The sequence below is a fragment of the Danio rerio genome, chromosome 20 (assembly GCF_052040795.2).
Source record: "Danio rerio strain M-AB ecotype USA chromosome 20, GRCz13ab, whole genome shotgun sequence".
In the NCBI taxonomy this organism is placed as follows: Eukaryota; Metazoa; Chordata; class Actinopteri; order Cypriniformes; family Danionidae; genus Danio; species Danio rerio.
This window is the reverse complement of record NC_141040.1, coordinates 23,450,849-23,463,241: the sequence shown is the minus strand read 5'-3', so window position 1 is coordinate 23,463,241 and position 12,393 is coordinate 23,450,849. Positions and strand designations below refer to the sequence as shown.

Sequence of the window (12,393 nt, the reverse complement as noted above, 5' to 3'; positions counted from 1 at the left end):
TTCCATGTAGTGTTCGCTTTTTTTTCCGTATTACCACATTCTTTAAATTTGATTATTTCTATTTAAGTAAACTTCATCAGTTTATTTCAAGCTGATTTTTGTGAGTTATTTGCAAATTGGTGTCATTGTTTGTCTTTGAATTATAACGATGAAAACACAGCACTGACTGACATGTTTTATTCTTGTTTTACCATTGTTTTGACATTCATTTACTGACTTGCTAACAGTGATGTTCACCAAATGGAGAAGGAGTTGGAAGCTGAGAGAGAGCGAGACAAGGCTCGTAACATCCGGACTCTGGAGCCCAAGATTAACATTAGTGAACCTCCACCAAAGGTAGCGGTCAGCTTTCATATGCCGTTTGTTTGCTCTTAACACTCAGTTGCAGATTCAGGTTCTTCCTAAAAAGCAGTGTGTTTTGTTTACTCTTTCAGCCCTCCAGAGTCAACACTACCCGCTTTGGAAATACTCTTGGAGTCGGCCTACATCTTCAGGTAGTGTATTCAGTTTATTTTAAGTCAGCTTGAAATGAAAATTACGACAGTCTTTTCACAAATATGAGTGAAATGCTATCTGAAATAAGGAAAAAGTGGAACTTTATTTTAATCATCTGGGGCTGGCAGTGTGTAAGTTAAAACATAGCCTAGTTGTGAATTAAAGGGACACTAAGTTAAAACTCACACACTACTAAATATTTTTGTGTTTCACCACTGAGCTTAGTTTAAACGTAACACTCCAACTAAATATTTATGGCAGCCTCCCCCCATGTATAACGTTAGAAAAGTGATGACAGCGAGAGTAGTTTACATTGAGGACCTGGCGATCATAATGAAGAATGATCTCCTTCTACTCACAGCCTTATTTTCCTCCCAAATCTCGCATTATTTTTGGTTTGTGAAAGAAGAGATTAATTTTCTATCAATGAGTGTTTTGTGTTAACTGTATCTATCAATTAAAAGGAGAATTTCTTAATGACTGAGTTTTTCTTCCTGCTCTTTTCTCTTTCATATGTGAGATAAAAAAAAATCAGGTTTAATGTTTTGATAACTAGTAGTGACCGACTATAAATGAATGTACTATAAAAATGTCATTTTATTTTTATATGACAGTTATATATAGATGCATTTGTTGCAGAAATGTTTAGCAGTTTCTTGATATAAATGCGTTTTATTGGATATTACGTCATTCAAATGCGACTGCGTATGATTTATGAGTTTACAACCTACTAACTACGGTTTGCCTTTAGAACATGTGGTTCAACCGAAGTGAGAAACAAATTTAGTTACAAACTAGCTAGCAGTTCTAAACCCCTAGTGAGGACTTTACATGGCACTTTAAGAAAGAACTTACTAACAGCTGCATGGTGCAACCCTACCCAGGAATTGATTGGATGGTTGTGGTTTGTTATGTTTTTGCTGATCTCATGTTAGAAACAGGTTGTGCCGCCCTATTGCCAATTAATGCCTTAAGAGAAGAGAAATGGGTTATTATAAGAGTCTATATCAGGGGTCTCAAACTCGCGGCCCGCGGGCCATTTGCGGCCCTCAGTGCTCCCCGCTCCGCTGATTCTATCCATACACAGTGCGCTTGTCACTCAATGCGCGTTGTCGCGCGCGTTCTGATCAGCTGTGTTGTCGCGCGCGTACTCAAGAGCGGTGTTATCGCGCGCCTACTGAAGGGCGGGACCGAGGGTGTGTCGCGTCGCGGGGGCACTTTGGATCATTTTGGAAGCACACTTTCTATGCAAATCTAAAAAGGGCATGTGCTCTGCACAGGTTGAGCCCTATGTGTGCACGTGCCTGCCCTGTGTTGATATTATAGGTAGATACAGACTGGTACAGACTGATGTGACTGGAGTGGGGTGGGGGTGTTTTATTTATACACATATACGCCTTTTTTTTAGGTGAGGGAATGGAAGTTTTGAGTAAGTTCCCCCACTTTTTTCCCTAGGACTTCAATAAGTCAAAGTACAGGTCTAGACTTAATGATGATCATCTTCAAGCCATACTGAGGGTCTCATCTGCTTCCGCTTTAAAGCCAAATGTGGTTCAGATTTGTGAGAAGAAGCGCTGTCAAGTCTCTGGCAGCAAGAAGTAGGCAAAAGATGCCATGTTCAGAAGAACTGTTCATAATCTTCACTCAATGTTCTATTAATGTTCAGGACACTTCATGTTCAGAAGAAATAATTAAAACTGTTAATAATGACATTAGAGGACTTTTTTTTTGTGAAATCCCTTATGCGGCCCAGCCTCACCCAGACTTTGCCTCCTGCGGCCCCCAGGTAAATTGAGTTTGAGACCCCTGGTCTATATAGTTATTACTAGAGATTATTAGAGAATTATTTTAGGTAAAGTATGAAAGGGGACATTAGTAATAGATTATATATTTTACAATCTCTATGGAAAAAAATAGGAAGCCACTAGACATTACTACATTTCTCTAGATTTTATTTTGTAAAATAAATATTATATAAAGGTATGATGATATCTTTTTTTTTTTTTTTTTTTTTAGAATACTAAGCACCAAAGTGTACATGAAAATAAATGCATGCAAATTAATACTAATATAACATATGCTTATTCATTCAATATATATATATTTTTTAATAAATATTACATATGGGTCAAATACAAGAGTTAGTAGACAAATACATTTACAAAAGTGTTGCAGCAAATGATAGAATTTGCAGCAAAATTTGTGAAAGTAAAATGTCAAACTCTGAGTGAAATCATGTTCAATTAGCATCATGATTCAGCATAACAGATATATTTTGGTAAAAACAACAAACTTATACTGACCTTCATTTATTAAAATATAAAAAATAAGTAGTAATCATACTAAATTAGCAAAATAGAATCTATTACTGTCTCATAAAATGATAATTGTTGTAAATATGCCTCAAATGAGTATAGACTATTGCTATTATATTAAACATTATTATTATTATTATAAAACATTTATTTACATTTCACTGGAATTTTGTACATTTTGGCCCAATCCCAATTCTATTATTGTACCCCTACCCCTTCCCCTTAGCTCTTGCAACTCAGGGTTATGGGTAAGGGCTTTAAAATTTACCCCTAAGAATTGCGACAGTACTGCATCACCTGCACACGTCATCATCTCTCCTCGCGATCTCTTGCTTCATATGAGTTCAGATGATGGCGAATACTGTAGCTATTCCAGTTGTGTTATTTTTTGGTATTTATCTTCAGGAAATCACTGAAGCCATTTATTATGTTTTCATAATGATTTAATGTGGCAATAAGATCGTAAAAGTACTGTGCATTTACACGGTGACCATATTCATTAATGTTAACACACAAAAAACAACATTATAACATTATAACAGACACTGTAAAAAGGCCAATCACAGCCACTAGACTTTTCTGACAGGGTATTCCAGTGTCATCGAGAGTCAGAATGTTGTGGGACTGCTGTACAGAAGTTATAGATTGTGATCTATAATCCCTAATCTAATAATATATTATTAGGGATTATAAATTGCGAAATTTAGCGTTTTTTATTTTAGCATTTTTTTTTAAAGCATGGCAGTAAAACACGAACACGGTTATGAATATATTAAAACGTGTTTGTTTCTTGTAAAAATTTGTAATAATGACAAAAAATACTAATTAGTGGAACTCCTTACTTCAGGGTGCAACTGGAGCTAGTGTATTCTAGAAAATTTTTCCTACCCCTTGGTTTAGAGTGTGGTCCTGAAAAATCTTTGTTTGAAGGGGTGTATACCCCTTGCCCTTAGCCCTTAGCCCTATGCCTTCAAGCTAAAGAGAATTGGGACACCACTACCCCTTCACGGGCATGTGCAAAACGAGGGGTAGGGGTAAGGGGAAGGGCTAAGGGGTAGAATTGGGGTTGGGCTTTAGTATCAAGGTTGTTGTTGTTTGTTCAAAAAGTAAATATATAAAACCTAAATAAACATAATAATACATGCTAATATGACATATTCATCTCTTTTCAAATAATACATACTAATGTGACATATTCTTCTCTTTCCACCAGCTTAATGAGGCTTTATGTGCAAGTTCACCAGATCTGGCCAGTCCGTGTGATTATCAGTCACCTGTGGACTCAACTAACCTCCTGTCCCTCCCGAAGACTCCAAACCGGCGACTAAGTCTTGGGGTAAAATTTAGCCATGATTCCTATTTTCAAATTTCTTAATTTTTTTATTTGTCTGAGTTTAATAAAAGAAAATTAATTGGACATTATTTCCTAGTCATGGGTTGCAACTGGAATGGCATCCGCTGTGCAACCCATGGTAGTTAAGTTAGCAGTTCATTCACTGTGGCGACCTCTGTTGAATAAGGGGACTAACCCAAAGGAAAATGAATGGATTAGACATTATTTTTAAACAACAACAATAATTTCTCTATTTTGGAATCTATTTGGGTGTGTATCTGATGTAGGAGGGCGACTTCAGCTTCGGGCCGTCCAGTAAAGAAGATGCTCAGCGGCTGTGGCAGATGGAGAAGGATCGATTACAGGACACGCTGAAGATGCAAAAAGAGCAAATGGAGGAGGACACCAAATGGTTAAAGAAGGAGGAGAAGCTTCTAGTAAGGATGATGCACATTTTTTTGTTTGTGTATGGAAATATTTTTATAAAACAAATTGAATACTCAACAAATTGAATAATACTTGAATATTTTTTCAGGACCCAATGGTTCATGAAGGAAGTAAAATTCCTGAGGTTCGTTCTTCTTTTTAAAGTTCATATTACATATTACAAGAGTTCAGATAAAAAACATTTATTAAAAATGAGCATGTTTTGTCTCTGTCCGGTGTGTAAGTTCAGTAATTTTACAATTATTGCAAAGAATTGGTTGTTTTCATTGCTTATAAAATTAAATAACTGAACACATTCATAGGAGGCTGAGAAACATGCTGATATTAGAAGATTTTAGACCGCACTTAGATTATTTTTGCTTTTGAACCCTTCATTCCAGAGCAATGAAATTTTCACAGTATGTCTGATAATATTTTTTCTTCTAGAGAAAATCTTATTTGTTTTATTTTGGCTAGAATAAAAGCAGTTTGTAATGTAAAAAAAAAAATTAAGGTCAATATTATTAGCTCCTTTAAGCTATTTTTTTTTTTTTTTTGATATTCTACAGAACAAACCATCATTATACAATAACTTGCCTAACCTGCCTAGTTAACCTAATTACCCTAGTTAAGCCTTTAAATGTCACTTTAGGCTGTATAAAAGTGTCTATACAAAATATCTAGTCTAATAATATGTACTGTCATCATGGCTAAGATAAAATAAATCAGCTATTAGAAATAAGTTATTAAAACTATTATGTTTAGAATTGTGTTGAAAAAAATCTCTCTGTTAAACAGAAATTAGGAAAAAAATAAACAGGAGGGCTAATAATTCTAACTTTAACTGTATATTTTATGTACAATGTTACAAAGCAATGATATTTTCACAGTATTTCCTATTATATATTTTTTTCTTCTGTAAATTATTTTTATTTATTTATTTTTTTAGTTTGGCTAAATGTCTTTTAATGTCAAATGTCAAAATTATTAGCCCTCTGAGATTTGGCTACAGATCAAACTACTGTTGTCCATGGACTTGCCTGTAATTAACCATATTAATCCTTTAAATTACAGTTTAAGCTTAATTATTGCAAAATATTATATAAAGTATAACTAGGAAAATATTCTGTACTGTCATCATGGCAAACTAATTAGCTATTAAAAATGAGCTATTAACAGTATTATATTTAAAAATGTGTTGATAATTTTTTTTTCCTTAAACAGCATGCAGGAATATTTGAAAAGTATTTAAATTTCACATGGGTGCTAATATTTTTTTATATAATTTTGTATATTATTTAATTTAATTTCTTTTTTTACCAGCCACCTGAACCACCACTCAGCTATGGTGAGTCCTCTGTATTCTACAGACTATCGTTTAGTTGTTTTTAAATTCTATAAACAAATCACATACTGTACTGTATTTAATGAGAAAATAAATAGATTTATAGTGCTGTATTAATGTTTTATACTGGCTTTTTTCTGCATCTGCTTAAAGCTGAACTCCATCATCCTCCTTCAAAACCACCCAGAATAGCAGTGCAGGTTAGGACTCAATTTACCAACGCCTTTATGTACACTACAAATGTTTAAAGTGTAAATAAATATATTAGACTATACAATGAAAGGATCCATGATTCAGTTTCTTGTCTGTTGTGTCACTGTCAGCCTGCACCTACAGCTGAACTGGACCGCTCAGAGGACACCGTGTACCAGTGTGTCATGGACGTAGTCAAGGTGGTGGTGCAGCTGAAAAATGACATTAACACACTGTCGTCTACTGAGTACATCTCTCCTGTCAAGGTAACAATATGATAGTTTGATGTTTATTTACTCACACACAGGTCATCACAGATGTAATTGACTTTTTACTTCAGTAGTACATTGAAGAAGATTTATTAGCTGATATTGTAAACCAGGATGACCTGTAAAATGCAAGTAAAAAGCTAACAACACTAACACAAAAAAGTTACAAACCTATCTGCTTTTTCCAGTTACATGTGTTTTCTTAACATGCAGTGCATTTGAGCTCTCTCAGTCACTGTAATATGCAGATTGAGGCTTGATCTAATTACCAGTAACTTCCCATCAAAGATTTCCTTGTACATTGCTATTAAACAGTCACTGGCCACTTTATTAGGTACACCTGCCCAACTGCTCGTTAATGCAAATCAAAAAATTGGGCACAAATGCCTTGCTGTTGCCAGAGGTCAGAGAAGAATGGCCACACTGGTTCCAGCTGATAGAAATTCAACAGTAACTCAAATAACCACTCGCTACAACTGAGTTATGGAGAAGAGCATCTCTGAACCACAACATGTCAAACCTTGAGGCGGATGGGCTACAGCAGCAGAAGACCACACCGGGTGCCACTCCAGTCAGCTGAGAAAAGAAAACTGAGCCTACAATTCGGACATTAAGGCCGTACTCACACTAGGTACAGTTGCCTCGAACCGGGCCAAAGCCCGCTTGTCCCCCCTCCCGTCTCCCCCGACGGCCCGCGCTCACACCACAAACGGGCTTCGGCACGCTTACGTCATCGCTGCTGCGCTGTTCAGTGAGAAGCACTCTCTCACTCAGCAGCACAGTGGAGATTTCTCTAGTGATATCGTTTCAGTCGTTTGATATGCCGTCAAATATTTCGCCAAACAGTCATTAGGGATGCAGGGACACGCAGTCAGATATTTCGCCGAACTGATCCGCCACTTTTGGCGCTCATAAACAATCATAAACCTCTCGTGCTGCAGGAATGAGGAGGTCTGCTGAAGGCGCGCAGCTGTCTTTAATAAACTACGGCAGTTTGCATTCACTGAACAGTAAGAATGATTAATAAATCCATATGGAACAGTGCCTTAAAAGTCACGTCTCGCTTTCAGTTTCGGGCTTTGGCGCGTTTTGCACTCACACACAAGCGTACCGCCCAAGTGTACCGGGCTCAGGCACACCTCTTCCAACCGGGCCAGGGTCGGCCAAGTGAACCGTGCTTGAGCCCGATTCAGCGCACTCACACTTCTTAAACGATCCGGGAAACGGGCTTGGGCACGATACGGATGGCATAGTGTGAGTAGGCCCTAAAATTGGACAGTAGAAGATTGGAAAAACGTTGCCTGGTCAGATGAGTCTTGATTTCTGTTGCAGCATTAAGATGGTAGGGTCAGAATTTGGCATAAACAACATTAAAGCATGGATCATCCTGCCTTGTATAAATAGTTCAGGCTGGTGGTGGTGGTGTAATGGTGTGGGGGAAATTTTCTTGGCACACTTTGGGTCTATTAGTACCAATTGAGCATCGTGTTAATGCCATAGACTACCTGAGTATTGATGCTCATTTTGTTTTACTAAAAAGCCAAGAAAAGTACCCTAGTTCTTAGTGAATAGTATAAAAAAAACTTAACACTGAAATCTCACAGCTGCTGGTAGCCCATGTACAAACTGGGGAACACATAAAATTCTACTTTTTGAAAATAAACATACATGTGAACATATGTTTGCTTGAAAGATTCAGCGAGGGATTGTTGCTATTTGGAGGACTCTATTACCTTCTCTGCTATCCTGCCTTCAGACAGTGATATTGCTGGGTGATGGTGCTACAGATGTGCAGTCATGTTTATACGTGTAAAACAATGCTTGCACACAGTTATTTTTTGTTCACGTTTTTTTTTTCTTTTATTGGCATTATACTTACCGGCAAAACCGAAATGTCCTCACACCGAAGATTTAAAAAAATGCTGGCGCTTTCTCGTACTGTTGCCTCACTTCGCCAGTGCTTCCTTGTACTGTTGCCTAAACCCCCGCTCGCAATGTTAAAGTGTGGAATGATGGTCAAGCGCCCCCTAACTTTAGAGCATAGTAATTGGAAATTTACTCGCGGGGAGGAGTTTCCTCATCCAAGCTCATGGACTTACAGGCACATACAGTCAATTTGGGGAGATGTAAAACGCACATAAATTATTTAAACGCAAAACCGAGGAAACTGTAATTCACAAGCGCATATTTAACCGTGGAGGTTGTACCGTACGGTTCAATATTATATTGAGAACTGTGGCATCCCTAGTGGGTATCATGCATGTTAGGTTTTTAGTGTGTACAGAGATCGTTTTTTCTGAAACGCAGTAAACACCAGTATAGACGAGGATCATTTTATTCTAAAATGCCATAATAAATCAACAACATAGTGTAAATGCAGCCTTAGTAGGTGCACAAAAGGTCGTAAAAGTGTTGTAAAGTAAATCATGCTGTGACTAAAAGTCATCACATGTTGTAAATAAAAGCTATCACTATCTTACAACAACTTACTTTATGATTCTTGTATAGAATTTTTGTTTTTTAATAGGTTTTTACCAGTGTTCTCAGTTAAAGGGAAAGCTCACCCACAAATGAAAATTCTGTCATCATTTACTCACCCTTCACTTGATTCAAACCTAAGTAAACACAAAAGAAGATATTTTGAATAAAGCTGGAAAACAGTAACCATTGACTTCCATATTTGTTTTTCTTATGGATGTTTGGTGTTCACAGGTTTTCAGCTTTTGAAAAAAAAATCTTCTATTTGTGTACAACTGAACCAAATATATACTAAAAAAGATTTTAACCACTTGAGGGTGAGGAAATAGTGTATACATTTTTATTTTTGGGTGAACTCCCTTTTAGGGCTTAAAAACGATTTCATGTTTCATCTCAAATATCAAATATCAAATTCAAAAAATATATTCATGTAATGTGTAGTTTTTGACCTATTACTTTTCTGTATTGCTCCAGGACTAATTTTATATATTTGTTAATGAAAATGTTTAGTGCGGTGCAATTTTTTTTTACATTACTTAGGCATCAATAACATTTTTCACTTCGAGCAAAACTCTAGATGATGGATAATAAAGCCCAAAGCGTCTCCTTTCTAAAGATACATGAACTGTGAATGGAGGCAAAATTATTCAGCAACTGTTAATGTTTTGGTTTAGGAAGGTCATGCTTGTGAAAGTGCCTCTGTAGGTGAGGGAAAGAAGGACACTGATATAATCTCAGAAAACTTTTTACAGAAATCTCATTTTGCAAGCAATCTTAATCATTTTTGAAGTATAAACTCATGAATCACTTAGCTTTCAAGTAATATTTTTTGTAGGACATTGCATTAATGTTTTCCTGTGTTTGTATATGGAAAACAAATATTGAACAAAATACAAATTTTTTTCTCATAACTTTTTATAGCATGTATAACTTTTTCGAGCATGTAACTTCCCCTTTTACCACAGTAAAGCTCAAAGTGTCTTCTTTCCAATGATCCCTAATTTGTGTTTGTAACTTACTGGAGTCAGGAACAGTTACTATTTAATATTAGGTAGGTGTAAATCCCCAAAAGTTTGTATTTGTATTTTGAATATTCGTTTTTTTTTTTTGTTGTTTTTTTTTGCAGACTGTCGGGCTGTCATTACGAGATCTGATCAACAGTGTGGATGACATACTACCAACTCTGCACATTTCTTGTAGAACAGAGGTATCAATCTGAATCTATGACTTTTTGCCAAGTATGGCGTTGCCAAAGTGGTGCTAAGAGCGAGTTAAATCTTCTCCATACAGATAAGTGCTAATGTGAACTCAACATGCCTTTGTCTCTGCTCTTAGATCGAAGGCACTCAGAAGCTGTTAAATAAAGACTTGGCTGAGCTCATCAGTAAGATGCGTCTTGCCCAGCAGAACGCCATCACCTCGCTGAAGGAGGAGTGCAAGAAACAGATGCTGACAGCGGCACACACTTTGGCCATGGATGCCAAGAACCTGTTAGATGCTGTAGATCAGGCTCGGGTGCGCTCTAATCTGGCCAAACCCAAGCCTGATGATCCAGACTCACCAGCAGACTAGAGGAGCTGATTCAGAGCTGAGTGCAGGACAAACTTACTCATTTGTTTGATAAGATTGTAATGCAGTAATAGGGCAATGCCAACACCAGAATGGGGCATGAAACAGCCAATAGAAAACCAGTATAGGTTTACTGATGCATGTTCTGTTCTCCATGGAAACTTTTATAATGTAGAGATCCAAGTAAAGCCGATGGGTATTCCAAAAAGTAAAGTTAAAGGGTTAGTTCACTCAAAAATGTAAATTATTTTGTTAATTTCTATTCATTTTCTTTTTCTTTTTTGGGTAAACTAACCATTTAACTTACTGTCATATTAACATAAAATTTTAAGTTGATTAACCTAAAACTTTTTTTTTTTTACTGTGAACTACAATTATATGAAAGAAGAAAGAATGATTAAAAACAGTTTGTGCTTCGGAAGATATTATTGCTGTGTATGTTTTAAACAAGCTGCTATTGTTATTTGTTACACTTAACAGGCCCATAGCCAGGGAGGGTTCGGGTGGTTTGAAAGACCCCCCATTGACAAAGGTCCAGAATTTGTCCCATACTGTACATGAGTTCATCCTATTTTGTCATATTTTGACTGCTGTGCCATCATAAATTGTAAAAATAACTCATTAAAGAAGACCAAGTGGAATCTGACATAAGTGAAGTTTTCTTTCACTCCTGTCCTACTGTATTGCTTACAAGTAACTTTTATTCTAAATTTCAGACATTCTAGAAAGAAAAAATGAACAATAAAAAGGAGTGAAGCACTGAAAGGTAATTCTAAAGCATATTAAAGTTCATTTTAATACTAATTAGGCTATTGTTGTCATCTATAAATTTTCAAATGTACTATTTTACAAGAAAACTAAAAAATCTGGAAGCTCTACGTCATTATTATCATGTTTTAATTTTTTATTATTCAAAAGGCCAAATTCACACCTAGAAAAGTTGAATGTGCCGGCAAGTTTGCAATTTGCCTCGCAAATAACAATAGACTAATGATGTATGATGTGATATATCTTGTATTTACAAATAATAAGTGGTGCAGCACGGTGGCGCAGTGGGTAGCACAATCACCTCACAGCAAGAAGGTCACCAGCCTCGCCTGGGTCCGTTGGAAATTCTCTGTGGAGTTTGGATGTTCTCCCTGTGTTCACGTGGGTTTTCCTCCGGGTGCTCCGGTTTCCCCCACAAGTCCAAAAAAATGTGGTATAGGGGAATTGGTTAAGCTAAATTGTACATAACGTGTGTGTGAATGAGTGCGAATAGATTTTTCCCAGTGATAGGTTGCAGCTGGAAGGGCATCCGCTGCATAAAACATATGCTGGATAAGTTGGCGGTTCATTCCGCTGTGGCAGACCTGGATTAATAAAAGGACTAAGCCAAATGAATAAATGAATGTTTTTGGTACATTAAAAATTGTAGTTATGATGACCACGGGATAAGCTAATCCAGAAATAAATAGTGCTTAAAATGTCAATTAAAAAAATGCAGTATTTAAACCTCACATGAAAAGAAAATGAGGCAAATAACTGCAAAAAAGTTGAGAAAAAAAGAACCCATTTCACCAGGCTGGCTATTGGCCTGCTTAAAGTAACCTCTTTTTTTTTTTTTTTTTTGGAACTGATATGATGTGTGATTTAAGGGTGTGTAATTTCTGGTGTGTAACTTATGTATACCCCAAGCTCTTTAGTTTATAGTGCTCTGATATTGATATTGCTTTACATGTTAACAACTAGCTTGCAGAATAATTCAACAGTTCTTTTGTCTTTTTAATTACATTTATGATTATGGACAAAAACTTTATGAAATCCTTTTTTAAATGGTGCTTTTTATGTCTACGAACAGCATTAAAAAACAACATGCTTTCAGGCTTTTAAAAGCACCACAAGATATTATAACAAATGTGACTGTCAGCCTGATTTTGGCACACATTATTTGACATGTGGTATCATTGTGATTTGTAAGAGTTAAGCATT

The 12,393-nt window shown here is 36.3% G+C and overlaps 1 protein-coding gene across 2 annotated transcripts in view; it reads left to right on the top strand.

Annotated features, from left to right (window-relative positions):
• Nucleotides 1-11,226, top strand: part of ptk2bb (protein tyrosine kinase 2 beta, b) — a 37,011-nt gene extending 25,785 nt beyond the window's left edge. The window contains exons 22-31 of one of the 2 annotated variants that reach the window (XM_087296314.1): nucleotides 228-336; nucleotides 435-494; nucleotides 4,024-4,146; nucleotides 4,431-4,580; nucleotides 4,679-4,714; nucleotides 5,893-5,917; nucleotides 6,068-6,114; nucleotides 6,238-6,372; nucleotides 9,980-10,060; nucleotides 10,189-11,226. In XM_087296314.1, the coding sequence (XP_087152440.1) occupies nucleotides 228-336; nucleotides 435-494; nucleotides 4,024-4,146; nucleotides 4,431-4,580; nucleotides 4,679-4,714; nucleotides 5,893-5,917; nucleotides 6,068-6,114; nucleotides 6,238-6,372; nucleotides 9,980-10,060; nucleotides 10,189-10,425 (1,003 nt within the window). In that variant the 3' untranslated portion in view covers nucleotides 10,426-11,226. The remainder of the gene's footprint in view (nucleotides 1-227; nucleotides 337-434; nucleotides 495-4,023; nucleotides 4,147-4,430; nucleotides 4,581-4,678; nucleotides 4,715-5,892; nucleotides 5,918-6,067; nucleotides 6,115-6,237; nucleotides 6,373-9,979; nucleotides 10,061-10,188) is intronic. The other variant, NM_001423553.1, reaches the window with a different exon arrangement.
• Nucleotides 11,227-12,393: the final 1,167 nt, after the last annotated feature.